Here is a 14,536-nt window from a genome sequence, read left to right on the forward strand (position 1 = left end):
TACCATGTTTACATAGCCCGAGAACACAATATTCTGTGTGCTTTGAAAAATCAGTCAAAACTGTCAAAAATGGCCGGTCTTTTGAAAAATGGCTGGAATTTAGAGTTCATTCATTCATTCATTTTCTACGGCTTTTCCTCACGAGGGTCGCGGGGGTGCTGGAGCCTATCCCAGCTGTCTTTGGGCGAGAGGCAGGGTACACCCTGGACTGGTGGCCAGCCAATCACAGGGCACATATAGACAAACAACCATTCACACTCACATTCATACCTATGGACAATTTGGAGTCGCCAATTAACCTAGCATGTTTTTGGAATGTGGGAGGAAACCGGAGTACCCGGAGAAAACCCACACATGCACGGGGAGAACATGGAAACTCCACACAGAGATGCCCGAGGGTGGAATTGAACCCTGGTGTCCTAGCTGTGAGGTCTGCACGGAATTTAGAGTTAATTTTGGCAAAAATTAAATATGCATATTCTTTTGCCAATAATAGGCCATAGTCAACCACCAAACAGCAATAATGTTAATTACAGTAATATATTTTGAAAAACCATGATAGAGTGAAGTTCAATGTGGCGTGCGTGGGACGACTGTATATTAAACGTTCATGGCATACCCATTTCCATTATTGTCATTCCAACAGTAGGTGACACTGACCTTCCATTTGACTATACAACCCAGGTCCATTTTGGGTAGGAAGAACAAAACTTTGTAGTAGGCTTCCAGTCCGAGCTCTTCCTCTGAACAGCGGTCCAGTGCCGACAGCAGGTAGGTGCTAAAGAAGAGAAAGGCCAGCGAGGTCACGGCGTAGGGCACGAAAAGACCGTCCTTCAGAAAGAGAGGCAGCATGCTGCACATGCAGACAAAAGAAAAACAATAGTCTTTATGCATCATTCATTTAAACCTCAGACTTTGATAGAATATACACATCACAGGTTTACAATATGTTGCTGTATGTCATTAGGTTCACAAACGCATTTGTGAAGGGCAACGGTAAAGCGCAGAGCTCCCACACCAGCAGTTTGTCCCTGAGGGAGATAACGCTGACATTTATACTAAGCTTATCTTACTTTAACGGAGGGGCATGGACAAGAACAACAGTTGACTCATACTAAATCGCACAACACCCCAACTATCAAAAACCTCTCCATTCACAACAAAACACCCATTCTTTCACTCTATATCCAAACAAAAAAAAAGCCCCATTCAACAGTTAAACATTTTAAAAATGTATAATCATTTAAAACAGACTGGTTACATTCTATCCTCTCCCCGTTCTGCATGAGCATTCATTCAGCCAATTATGCAAACAAAAGATGTATTTTTGAGATAACCGAGCCCGGAGAGGATGCACATTATGTCCCATGTCAGAGTGTACTGAGAAACTGTAGAATGAACTCCTGTCCCCATACAATGCACACTTAGACAGCAGGCATTCAGACTATGTCGGGTAATCCCCATGTATCCTTATACTAAACCACACACACAACAATTAGAGCCGCCGGAAGAATTTAACAACAGCTGGTGAAAGTTAGATGAAGCACCTGAAACACTACTTGTCTTTCCACACAGTCCTCACCTTAACCCACAACTCACAGACATTTTAAAGACTATTACTATATATACTATTATTTGCCATTTGAGACGGACATCCAAATCCCAAAAGAATAAGTGACAGATTTATGTACCAACTGTACCAACTATGAACCACGTCATCGCATGTATTCGTCCTGGACTCCGGTTGAATCAAGCCAATTTTGATGAACATTGTTGGAACTCAAGTGCAAATAACCCCCAAAAAGGACATTTAAATCACTATACAGTACAGGACATCTGTGAATGACCAGCTTTCATTCAAGGGCTCGGTATAAAACTCCACATATTGAGTTACCTGAATGTTGAAGCCTGCAGGAACCAAATGACCATTAGTGGAAGGTCATTCAGGAACAGACAGACAGGCCTAAAAAAAGATCAACATAAGTAGGTTATCAACACTGTCAAACACACTGTACAGTAAAGGGGATTTAGGGCTGTGTTAGGTCCGCATCGAATGTCAACTTGCAGCACGTGTTTGTAATATTAAACTAATGACACCATACAACATCCGTATAAATCGGTTACTGTCCACTCCTCCCACGACATTCAGCCTTTGATTTACCATGGTCGTTTTTAAATCAGTAGGCCTTTTAGTGTAACAGAACTAGTATGTACAGTATGCCACAATAAGTGACGTGAACCATTTCACGGCAAGGATTACATTTCGTTACAATGTTATATTAATGACTGACCGCTTGCATCAGCGTTGACAAGTGACGCTGTATACACTACTGCTCCGAGGGGGGCACTTTCCACCGGTCCCTGATCCCATAATTACAGTCACTGCTCTTTGGCGATCCTGTTACAGCCCAATAATTGATCCTGCGCAAACAACGCCCCGAGCTGCTGCCTTCCATTCTTTCCTAATCCCTGGACATGCATTACTGATTGATTTAGGGGGACAGGTGGGTGATATAACTCAATAGTTAATAAACCAACAATCTGCCCTAATCTAGATTAATAGAGGAGTCCAGATCTAGGAAGCAAATCCCCTGCTCTTGAATGCACCCGTGGTTTCACTCTCTACATTAATATAGTGGTCATGAACCACTATGACGACAATAAAAAAGGCATTTTTGAAAACATGTACAAGTGTGATGATATCTGCTGCACTTACAAGAAAGCCAAGAGAATGGACTTCTCGTGGACTTGATAGGAGAAGAGGAAAAATGCCAGAGATGAGTTAACCTAAAGAGAGTTGAATCAAGAAAACATGTTTATTTAGTTCTTTGTTCAGTAGGGCTGATAAATGGTTAACTTTAATGAAATTAATCCGTTTTACAATTAATTAATCACCACGTGTAACTGTGTGTGAAATATGCCCTTTTATTTTACTGTATTTTATGAACAAAGATAAATGATATTTTATATTTATATGTACAGTATTAACAGTTCCAAATAAATCTGTGCCTCGGTTATCGACTGGCAACCAGTCCAGGGTGTACCCTGCGTCTCGCTGGACGTCAGCTGGGATAGGCTCCAGCATACCACCGCATCTCTAGTGAGGATAAGCGGAATAGAAAATGCGTGGATGATCTATGCCTAGGTCACCGACTTGCCTGACTTCCATGTAGGCAGCGTGGGTTCAGTCCCCACTTAGTGACAGTATTAACAATGTTTATGAATAGTTTTTTTGTCTATGAATGTGCCCTGTAATTGACTGGCAACCATTCTTTGGTGTAGTCGCAGCAGTAGTTCCCCTGAAGTCAGCTGGGATAAGCTCCAGTTGCCCGCGACCCTGAAGAGGATAGAAAATGGATGGATAATGGTGCCAACATCACTCACCAAAGCCAGTTTAAATTGCCAGAAGGTAGGTTTTGTCAACACTCTGATACAGGATGGTACGACTGCTAGGCTAGTGCAGGCCAAACTGGAAAAAAAGCAAAAACATAAAAACACAATCAAATATATATGCAGATGATCCAATCTAATGGAAGTGATGGAACAAAGTGCTGCATGCTGGGCTGTAGGTGGATTAGCGTGAGCAAATCTAGCGCTCCTTTTCTGTGAACAGTCATAACTTCCCCCTGAGCTCACTTGTAAACAATCATGGCGTTGATCATGTGGGACGTCTCACCGTTTCAGACAAGATATTGCTGCAAATGCTCTGCAAACATTCCATGGTGGAGGGGGGGAAAAAACCATCAAGCTCCAACACATCCAACTTTATCAGGCGCCTGAAACAGCAGCATCCCTGCGACACCCCAGTGTTTGTTCCTATTGCTGCACGTTTTCGTAAAGTGCTAAATAGTTTTGCTAGAAACCGGCAATCTGTGAGTTAATCATGGGAACGATGGCACTGTTTGACAAGCCCCTTACTCACTTTCATTGGCTAATAAACTCTTTGGAGCCTTGGTTTGTACTTGTGAGCCAACTGCAGATATAGTTCGTCAAATCCAACTTTGTTTTAGTTGTTCTTACCTCCAGGTGTGTGGAAACTACAGTTTGATGATTTTTTTTTTTCTTCGATAATATAGTGGTGCGACCCTAGTGAGGATAAGCGGCATAGAAAAAGAATGAATCGAGATAAAAGGTTATCCTGTAAGTCTGTCTGCGGACCTTAATCCTGTAGAAAAATCGGTGGAGGGTGCTGATACTTCAAGCTCCCAAGCAACAGCCTCAAAACCTTCAGTATTTGGAGTGTATCTACAAGCAGTGGACCATAAGCTGACCCATCTGACCTCTTGTGTGTGCCAACAAGGGTTCCTCCACTCATTACTAAGGCACATTTAGCTTTAATCAAATACATCTTTCTGTTACATACATGTTTCTGTTTATGTCCTTCTGAGAGGATAATGAGTGAATGAACTAATAATTTCATCCACTGTCAGACAAAAAGCAATTTTCCAGAATAATGTCAGGGTAGATTTTGATATCAAATCCAAAACACAGACTATACTGATCCTCCTCCTGGATCCTTTATTTTCTTTTCCTCCTGTAATGAAGGTTTTAGCTATGTTGAAAACAAGCACTAAAACACCGGGCCCCTCTCAGGGGACCATTAGTTTAACCCTTCAATTGTCACCTTCTGAGAGGGGGAGGCAGAAGAGCAGAGGAGTGTGATTAGGTGTTAGTATGTGTTGAGAGGTCTGTCAGTAAGCTTGAGACATCAGAGCAACAATGTGTTTACACAATGAATTGTGTTCCAGAAAGAGAGACGTGTTTGCGTAAAGTTGCGCAGGCACGGAACTATCCTAGCGCTGTAATTCAATACTCTAACTGTGCCATGAATGTGTAAAAGGTGGTGTATTACAGTCCAGATGTCCACTGTTTGAAAGGGGACCCGTTATATACATGTGTGCAAAAAGACAGGGCGTTTTTTTGTTTGTTTGAATTTCACTACTACAGTCAAGGAGGTCCAACTTGATCCCAGGACTTAGCAGTCTTGCAGAAACATGCTCATGCAGCAAACATACTACCTATATTTAGGGTGCTGGGCTATTTAAGCACAATCCTCCATGACACAACTGTTACATCAACTGTTTCCTCTCAGTGATTTACAGGATCTCTGCTTTAGTTCAAAATAGCAAATCCAAAAACTTCCTGTGATGACCAGTTGACACCTGCTTCTTTTTCAGAACAACTTGTATTAGGAAGAGTTGCAGACATTCAGGTTTAACCTTTGTTTTGCTGCATATGACACGTGCCTCCCTCAGTAAAGCCACCGAAGCTCTTGTCACCACATTTCTAAAAACAGCTTCGACTTCATGTTCAGAGGGTCCTCACAAGATGTTTGTAGCCCATTAGATTACAGTATTCACACCCTTGGCCAGGCTCTGCTTTCCCACTGAAATGATTTGTGACAAGCGACAACGTGATTGAATGGAAGATAGAAAGAAAAATAACAAAGAACAAAAGTGGTGATTACCTGAGGTAGACTTGAATGTCACTGGACATAATGGATCTGATCTTTATCAGGATGTTCAAGCTGCACCATGCGTTGGCCACTTTATCCTGTCCACACAAATATACCAAATGAGTCATCATGTTAATAAACATTTATCATCTTAAATACATGTCATCATGTAAACTGAAATATAACTCTAAATTCCAATTTGGAGAGAAAGTAAATGACATAATTTCTCTCCTGAAAGTGAAAGAAACATTTCACAAGACAGCACACTCCAGAAAGCACGGGACTTGGTTGTAAACTCATGCACACGAGGTCAAAAGTCATATTGGAGTCGCTTCTGCTTCACCAGCAATTCCAGACCAACCACAGAGCACAACGTAACTGAAGACAATGTTCAAAGTGGTGCTGTTTTCCTGGAAGAATTCATTGAATTGTTTTACAGGTATGTCTAAATGCTATGGAGTAAATTAATCTGATATTTGACTTGCTGATAAAATTTCAATACAGGAAAGTCCATCGAGAACAGATAATATCGTATTATAGCCTAATTTAGTCGCCACTGTGCACCATACTATCACATCACTTCTCTGGTGTGGGGCCACAACTAGAAATCCTATTTCTGGCTCTCTTCCATGCTACAGCTGCTCAAGGCACAGCTGTGCGGCAGCACCGTCAGCATTGGGTTGTGCAATGTTGTCTAAACTGCAGCCGTCCGTCTCTGTTTTCTCTTGTTGTCCCACTCCAAATAACCACCATGGGAATGTTCTTGACCACCACCTGAAGGCAACACATGATCGGAAGGGAGCGAGAGTGGTGCTGCACCTATAAACTATGTTGGAATTTCACAGGGAGAAGCATTTGGTGCCATTTTTGTGAGCGGGCTGCAACATGAGATGTCAGAATGTACTTCAGTGGGTAAACTTACAACTGCACCCTGCCAGAAGTCGCCACTAGCACCGGTCACCACACCTCACCATCGCCGCCACCCCTTCACCCCTTCGCGTACAAAGAATTTCACAATTACTTCAGGACAATATGCCCTAGTCCGAGCGGCCTGTCAGCTTGTCATCACAACCTCTGGCACCTTATGTTGGTAACTCATGTAAAGTATGTTCATGTGTAAATGTTTTCTTTCAAGTCAATATGTGATTACAGCTCCACGGCTAAGTGTTCTTGGAACTTGTCGCTTTTATTTTCGCATCTTTTTAGTTGGTCTCGGTATCTCTCTTACATTCTTTATACAGTGGAACCTCTGTTATAGTCATTAATCCGTTCCAAAAGGTCAGACAAAAAACAAACATACAAAAATAGCATTTTTTTTCCATAGGACATAATGTAAACTGGGTTGCACGGCGGATGAGTGATTAGCGCGCAGACCTCAACGCTAGGAGACATGGGTTCAATCCCACCCTCTGCCATCTCTGTGTGGAGTTTGCATGTTCTCACCGTGCATGCGTGGGTTTTCTCCGGGTACTCCGGTTTCCTCCCACATTCCAAAAACATGCTAGGTTAATTGTCCATAGGTATGAATGTGAGTGTGAATGGTTGTTTGTCTATATGTGTCCTGGGATTGGCTCCAGCCCCCCGCAACCCTCATGAGGATAAGCGGTAGAAAATGAATGAATGAATGAATGAATAATGTAAACCCAATTAATTTGTTCCAGGCACCCAGAAATATGAACAACAACATATTTTATAGAGAGGATTTGAGCCTCTCCTTTAATATTCAATAATACAGATGAGCCTTTTGATTAATTAGCAATGAGTCTCCTTAGACCGTACACCTCATATTCATTACGTCTGAATGATCCATTTCCCCACTTGCCACGTATCCTTACACTTCTCAGAAATAAAGTGTCACTGATCCCCTGACCTTTCAGAGATTTGATTCCTGGTATCACTTTCTGACTGGGAAAGGACTGAAAGAATTAACAACATCTACCATACTGAGAAGTTGGAACCATTTGAAGGACACAAGGAAGCTGTGCCTGACTCTCAGAAAAACATTAAAGTACGGTTCTATCATTTATTTTTCAAAAATGCATGAAATTTCCTGGGAATAGAATGACATTTTCCGCTAATGTTGACCATGATTAATCCTGGGGAAAATTTGTGGCATCACATATGCCCTATTTGAATAACATATTCGAGTGTGAGTACAAATGTTTTCCTGAAAGAAAGATCAGATCTCTCTCTCTCTCAGATGTGGATTTCTCCCTTTTCTTTCAAATGCTGTACCTCATATAGGCCTCGAGCCACGGGAAAGATTCTCCTGAGCACCTGCAAGGCTTGGTTAGGGTCAGACAAGAAGGGAAGCCAACAGAGGGCGAATGTCACCAAGACTGCAGCAGCAACTTTCAGCAACAGCAACAACCTACATGAAGAGTGTCACACAGAAACAATGAGAAAAGTATTATTTTTAAATGAATCGAGTATGAGCATCCATTTCTAAACATCTAAACGAGTATCCGTGCCGTCCTTGGTTCGAGATTTGAGCTCTCTTTTGAGGAATGCAGTGAAAGCCATGCATCAGCTGAGTCTTCAGTGTAGGTCAGACCCCACAGTGATCTTGTCAGCTGTAGCTGGGAAGCTGCTACTGAAGCTGCACACATAAGCATAGCTGACGAGTTTGGCCGTGGCTAAAGTGTCATCTGGACATATCTTCCCACCAACCCTTCTAATCCGGCTCTCCATTTGTTTTAAATGCCCTTGGAACATTGTTACTAGATAAACAGACAAGAGTAACAGCATCCAATCTGATTACCTCAGTAATTCTGAAGCGCTTTAGAGAACTGTTTTCTTACCGAGTGACAAAAGGTCAAAACAACATGAAGACAACTAAGAATTTATTAGATGCAAATTTAAGGACTCATCACTCAGAACAACATTGAACCAACATAAAGACTCACCCTCGACCCGTCAGGCCCAGTTTGACACACTTTCCCAGGAGGTAGCAGAAGAAGGGCAGCGCGTGGTAGAGTTCCATCTGTTTATAGTTGAGGGCCAAGGAGAAAGCCATTGAGCCCAGTGCGTCGCAGCCCAGTCCCAGAGCCAGAACACCCCACAGGGCAAAGCCGAGGCTCACTGCATTGTACCTGGTACTGTTAAGTTCAATAGTGTCATAATATTGAGTGCTTTCATGTCAAGTCTGGATTAGTAAAGAGCATATTGGTCACTGAGATGAAAACACCTTGTGTCGATGAAATGATGACTAGTAGCTTGAAGGAATTAGTACACATCATGTGTGTATATATATACATATATATGGAAGTAGAGTGGTGTGAAAAAGTGTTTGCCTCCTTCCTGATTTCTCTCTTTTTTTTTGCGTGTTTAAAATTTTAGTCAATGAAAACAACAGAACACAAAATCCCTAAGACCTAATAAGTGGTTGGGCCACCCTTAGTAGTCACAACTGCAATGAAGCATTTACGATAACTTACAGTGGAGGGATTTTGGCCCACTCATCTTTGCAGAATTGTTGTCATTCGGCCACATTGGAGGGTTTACAGAATGAAGTGCTTTTTTAAGGTCATGCCACAGCATCTCAATACGATTCAGGTCAGGACTTTGACTAGGCCACTCCAAAGTCTTCATTTTGTTTTTCCAGCCATTCAGAGGTGGACAAGCTGGTATGTTTTGGATCATTGTCCTGCTGAAGAACCCAAGTTTGTTTCGCCTTGACATCACCAAAAGATGGCCGAACATTCTCCCTCAGGCAGAAGAATTCACGGTTCCATTTATCACAGCAAGTCTTCCAGGTCCTGAAGCATCTAAACAGCCCCAGACCATGACACTACCACCACCATATTTTACTGTTAGTATGCTGTTCCACATGTAAATCCCATCCAAAAAGTTCAACTTTTGTCTCGTCAGAGTACAAAAGTATTTTCCCAAAGGTCTTGCTAATCATCAAGATGTTTTCTGGTAAAATTCAGAAAAGCCTCTATCTTCTATCGCTATCTTTGTCTTGGAACTCTGCCATGAAGGCTGCTTTTTTCCTAGCATCTTTCTTATGGTGGAGTCATGAATACTGACCTTAACTGAATGTTGTTGCGGGGTCTTTTGTGACATCTCGGATGAGTGGTTGCTGTGTTCTTGAGGTAATTTTGGTTGGCCGGCAAGTCCTGAGAAGGTTCAACACTGTTCCATGTTTTTGCCACTTCCTGTGGTTTGCTAGAGGCCCAAAGCTTTAGAAATGGCATTGTAACCTTGTCCAGAATGATAAATCTCAATTAACCTTAGTTATGTTTGAACAACGGGGAGTATCACCTTTTCACACAGGGCCATGTAGTTTGGGATTTTTATTTGCTCCCTTTATAATAAAAGGTTTTATTTAACAACTGTATTTTGTGTTCATTTGTGTTGTCACTGATGAATATTTAAATTTGTTTGATGATGGTGAAAAAATTTTTTCGCACCACTGTAACACATGAACACTTTAACAAACAAAAAGAGGATACTGGAAATGTCCGTAGTCAATAAGTAGAAGTCCTGGATAGATCAGAAAGCATAAGAGAATACAAACCTGGGGACAAAGATGTTCATGTGATTAAGTGATGGATGGGAAGTAACACCAAACAATTTTACTTTATTAAGTATTAATAGTATACTATTACTTTTGCTGTTTGGTCACAGATACTTCCTTTGTAACTGCAAGGTTCTGATTGGGCTCTAAAGTCAAACCATCTAAATGAAATGTATCTAAAACAGTGATATATCTCACCTTTTTCTTAATAGGTCCATCATTCAGCCATAAACAATATAATACCACAGCAGGGATGTATATTAGTAAATCTGCAACCAGCACTGCAACAGAAAAATAAACAAAAATTGGGTATGGCATGTTTTGCAACACCCAAAAATGTTCCTGATGATGTGACCAGATGTGGAGTGGATCTACTGTACCTGTGGTTCTCATGAACAACTTATGAGTTGTACTTTCATAACCTCTGGATTTGTGAAGCTGCACCCATTCCGTGTTTATCATCTTGGCACTGTAGGGTCAAAAACATATTGGGTGAATTGATTGATATGGAAGCAGGGTGAAGTTAATTGACGCAGTATTCAAAGTGATGTTTCCATAAAACAAAACATACTTACATGTGAGCACAAATTAGGCTGTGGTAGGCAGTCAGAGGGGGGTAGTCAAGACCCCAGTAGTTCAAGTCATTGTCAGTGGTATTGAAGTACCTGAATAATAGCAAAAAGTGAATTTATTTGCAGAGTAACATTAATATAATAAATCTGTGATTACCAGAACATGATTTCAGTTCATGTCAAGCCAAAAACACATTACAATTTGTAGTAAGACAAGGCAAATGACAGAGAAGACCAGTAATTGTGGCACTGTACTCTATACGGTTCCACCACATCAGGGTGTCCAACCTGTGTAAAAGTTGTAAAAATATAACTTAACAAGAAAACTCCACAACAAAAACAATAAATCAGCAGTGATTTTACAAAAATTCGAAAGTTCAATTGTTAAAGAAAGCAGACAGGCTTTCTTGTTGTTGTTGTAATAATATGAATAAAGATTAAGTTGAAATTTTGGGGAAATTATGTTGTGGAAAAAGTCATAATATTATGACAAAAACAAAACACAAAAAAAGTTGAAATGGTTGGAAAAAAACAGCAAAAATTGAAAAATCAGCAGTAATTTAAAAATAAAAACAAAATATTAAGAGAAAAAAATAGTTCTAATGAGAAAAAAAGTCTTGATTTTATGAGAATAAACTTGTAACATCATGAGGGCGAAATGTAAGTAGCGTGTAAGTGTATATGTTATGTAATATCATGAGAAACAAACAAAAAATAAATAAAATTGTATTTTTTGGAAAATTAGAGACTTATAATATGGATTATATAGAGTCATAATGTTACAAAATGAAAATTTCCAACAATTATTTAAGAAGAAAGTTAAACTATTTGGATTTTCTTTATGCAAAACATTGAGATGCAGTTTTTTCTTGGTGGAAAACTTTTGGACACCACTGTTCCACATACACTGTGTACTGTGTACTACAATGAAAAGAAGACGTCTGAAACTTACCATTCCTGCACAGGTAGATTGTATGTTATTTCTTGCCAGTGCCTCTGAGCTTCATAGTCGCCAAACATGGGTGGCTTTCCCGCCCCTGAAGAAAAACATTCAACTGATTATGGTTGGAAAACAGAAATTGGCGATTAAAAACCTGAACACACTTCATCCATCCTAAATGTATTGTACATTGTGGAGTCGTAGACTACAATGTCTGCAGGTACTTTACTCCGAGTTCGAACAACCCTCGGACTAATACATGTATAATGGGTAAAATCATTTAGTATGTGCTTCCTACCGGAATACGAATTTAAGGATACTCCCCATCTCACGACAACGCCGAGTAAAACACATATTGAAACAAGACACCAAGTCTGCATGACTTCCGAATGGTAAATTTTGCTTTTCTCTCGTTAAAAAAAACAATCTATTCAATGAGACATATTTTTAAGTGTGTGTGCATTTCCTGTATACGTCACAACGGATGAATCGTTGCACGTTCTGATTGGTCAAAACCCGCTGACGCGTCGGTCCAGAATATATGAAACGTTCAAGTACCTTAGGAAAATCCCATTTTCAAATAAGGTCACATAATATATGCGGCTGTCAGGCTGTTATTATTAAACAAAGCTTATTGGTGATACATGACTGATAGTTCCTTCGCATATTATCGAATTATACTGTCGCATTTATCGTTGATTTACCTAAAAACAAAGTGCTTTCTATCTATCTTTACATCTGTGTATCTAGCTAGCCATCTAAATAGCCTACATAAATACATTACAGTAATACATCATAAATACATTTATTACATAATTAATAAATATATTCAGCCAGTCATTTTCTGTTCCGCTTGTCCTCATTAGGGTCATGGGTGTTTCTGTCCCAGCTGGCAAGAGGCTGGGTACACTGACCTGCTCACCAGTCAATTTTATCAATTTTTAAACATTAAATCCCAAAAAATTATAATATTTAATTGTAATCTTGATGTGAAATGTAACAATTCTTAAACATTTGATATTTTCTGTAATCAAGGATATCATCTCTTGTATAAAATACAAAATAAATAGATTCCCACCACAGCACATTTTCCTTAAATAGCAAGTTACAAGCCGTAAAAAGTAGCAATATAATGTGTAACTTGTCATGGTCTGTATACAGATGTGGCATCATTAAAACCCCTCTTTACCCTCCCCTCACATTGTAAATCTCAGCCCAGGGGCATATTCTCCATTGTGACCTTTTCCCATGTTGACACCAACGTCTTTGTTCCCAAGGTGTTGGGTAGACATGTTCCTTGTGGTTCCGGCATCAATTATGTATAAATAATAATAACCTTGGACAACTGCTGATTTGCAATGACACTTTCATTACAAAGCGAGCAACCTATAACTCACCGATATCCATTAGTTATTAATGCCTGGCCACATCAGCTTTACTTTGTCATTTATTGCTTCATCTCCATGCCTTTTTAAATATTCAGTAACTTCTGTATCTACATTTACAGTCTGTGGTCCCCCGCCTGGAGAAACCTATTGCTTATGGTGGAAGATGACCTAGTTATTATGAACAACTTTTCCAATGGCATTGAAGTTTGTTATGTCAAGTTTGCAACAGTAAGTCAATTTGATCTTTTTCTTCTTGTGACTTTTCATGCAAATAAGCAGTGCCTGCAAGGTACTGCTGCCCAGGATGACGCATGTATAGGCCTGTCTGAACTTTGCCAAAGAACACCTGAATAGCTGTTCTCTGCTAAGGGTACTAAGGGTGCTAAGACTTGATCACAAGAACAACAGGCTTTATTGCAGGTTGGAATTATCTCACAACCGGCACAATAACAACACAATAATCATTATAATAATACTGTTGCGGTCGTAATCCACTCCAGGCTAAAACTCCACTCTGAACCCTTGACATCACTTCCTGTCCTCCACACGCCCGGAACATATTTATTGCAACACACATGAACACAAGTCTTATTTATTACATGAATGGCATATTTTCTCTGATTATGTCTACTATATTGGGTAATATGAGTAAGGGTGACTATAGGGGTGTTATGTTATGTCTAGAGCAGGGGTCTCAAACTCAATTTACTTGGGGGCCACTGGAGTTCGGGTCTGGGTGAGACTGGGCCACATCAGGTTTTCTTTGTTTGTTTTATTAAAAACAAAAAAAAATTTAAAAACTTCGCTTTGGTTCCAATTTTCTACAATAAAAGCTCTGATAAAACATTCCACTGGTCTCAAATATCTTACTTTTTATTTTTCTACACAAAATAAGATGAAAAATAAATAAACAAATCAAGAATAAAGAAAACCAATCAATCAGTAATGAATAAATAAATATAATAATAATAATGAAACGGCAAATAATAAAAACTTAAGAAATCACATATAGTTGGTGGGTAGATGAATTATATTTTTCAGATTAAAATGAACAAAGCATTATTAGAGCCCTGTAGACATGACAAAACACAACTATAGTCACATTTATACTCTTTTTATTTACAACATATTGCGCAACTGCAGGGTCTTGAGACACATGCTAACTCGCAAACTAGAGAGCTAGCGACCTAAACGGTAGCCTTCAAGTTATTTCCTTTAAACTTAAATAGCCAAAAACATACCACTTCCACATGGATAGGGAGGATAACTATTAACAGTTTAACATGAACATTAATCAAACGTAATAATATTTTCTGGGTACATGATACCATACAGCATCCATATCAAACTTGCTAACATTAAACTTTCATATCAAGGCGGGGGCCTCAAACTAGTGTCCTGCGGGCCACATTTGGCCCATGGGCCGCATGTTTGAGACCCTTGGTCTAGAGGGCTCTAAAATGTTACTTAAAACTGTATATTTAGAAGGTCGTAAACAGGTTTTTTATTTCTGTAAATGATTTGCATTTGTTAGTACATTTATCTGAAACTAAGAATTCCCAGAAGAAGGTGCTAATCATATTATCTTCAACCAACGTAGAATTTAGGATTGTGTGTTTTATCAAATTTGCTCAGTAATTTGCTATCTTATTTTGAGGT

At 39.7% G+C, this 14,536-nt stretch overlaps 1 protein-coding gene across 3 annotated transcripts in view; it reads right to left on the reverse strand.

Moving 5' to 3' along the window:
- Positions 1 to 11,960, reverse strand: part of alg6 (ALG6 alpha-1,3-glucosyltransferase) — a 20,969-nt gene extending 9,009 nt beyond the window's left edge. For 2 of the 3 annotated variants that reach the window (XM_058073237.2, XM_058073236.2), the window contains exons 1-13: positions 11,788 to 11,960; positions 11,502 to 11,586; positions 10,553 to 10,642; positions 10,358 to 10,446; positions 10,176 to 10,258; positions 9,913 to 9,977; positions 8,362 to 8,547; positions 7,691 to 7,826; positions 5,468 to 5,553; positions 3,385 to 3,469; positions 2,717 to 2,787; positions 1,895 to 1,963; positions 661 to 853 (exon numbers count right to left, since the gene is read on the reverse strand). In XM_058073237.2, coding sequence (XP_057929220.2) covers positions 661 to 853; positions 1,895 to 1,963; positions 2,717 to 2,787; positions 3,385 to 3,469; positions 5,468 to 5,553; positions 7,691 to 7,826; positions 8,362 to 8,547; positions 9,913 to 9,977; positions 10,176 to 10,258; positions 10,358 to 10,446; positions 10,553 to 10,642; positions 11,502 to 11,586; positions 11,788 to 11,869 — 1,320 coding nt within the window. In that variant the 5' untranslated portion in view covers positions 11,870 to 11,960. Of the gene's footprint in view, positions 1 to 660; positions 854 to 1,894; positions 1,964 to 2,716; positions 2,788 to 3,384; positions 3,470 to 5,467; positions 5,554 to 7,690; positions 7,827 to 8,359; positions 8,548 to 9,912; positions 9,978 to 10,175; positions 10,259 to 10,357; positions 10,447 to 10,552; positions 10,643 to 11,501; positions 11,587 to 11,787 lie in introns of all 3 variants that reach the window. The other variant, XM_078789971.1, reaches the window with a different exon arrangement.
- Positions 11,961 to 14,536: the final 2,576 nt, after the last annotated feature.

The sequence above is a fragment of the Doryrhamphus excisus genome, linkage group LG4 (genome assembly GCF_037039965.1).
Source record: "Doryrhamphus excisus strain RoL-2023G ecotype Guam linkage group LG4, RoL_Dexc_Guam_v1.1, whole genome shotgun sequence".
Classification (NCBI taxonomy): domain Eukaryota; kingdom Metazoa; phylum Chordata; class Actinopteri; order Syngnathiformes; family Syngnathidae; genus Doryrhamphus; species Doryrhamphus excisus.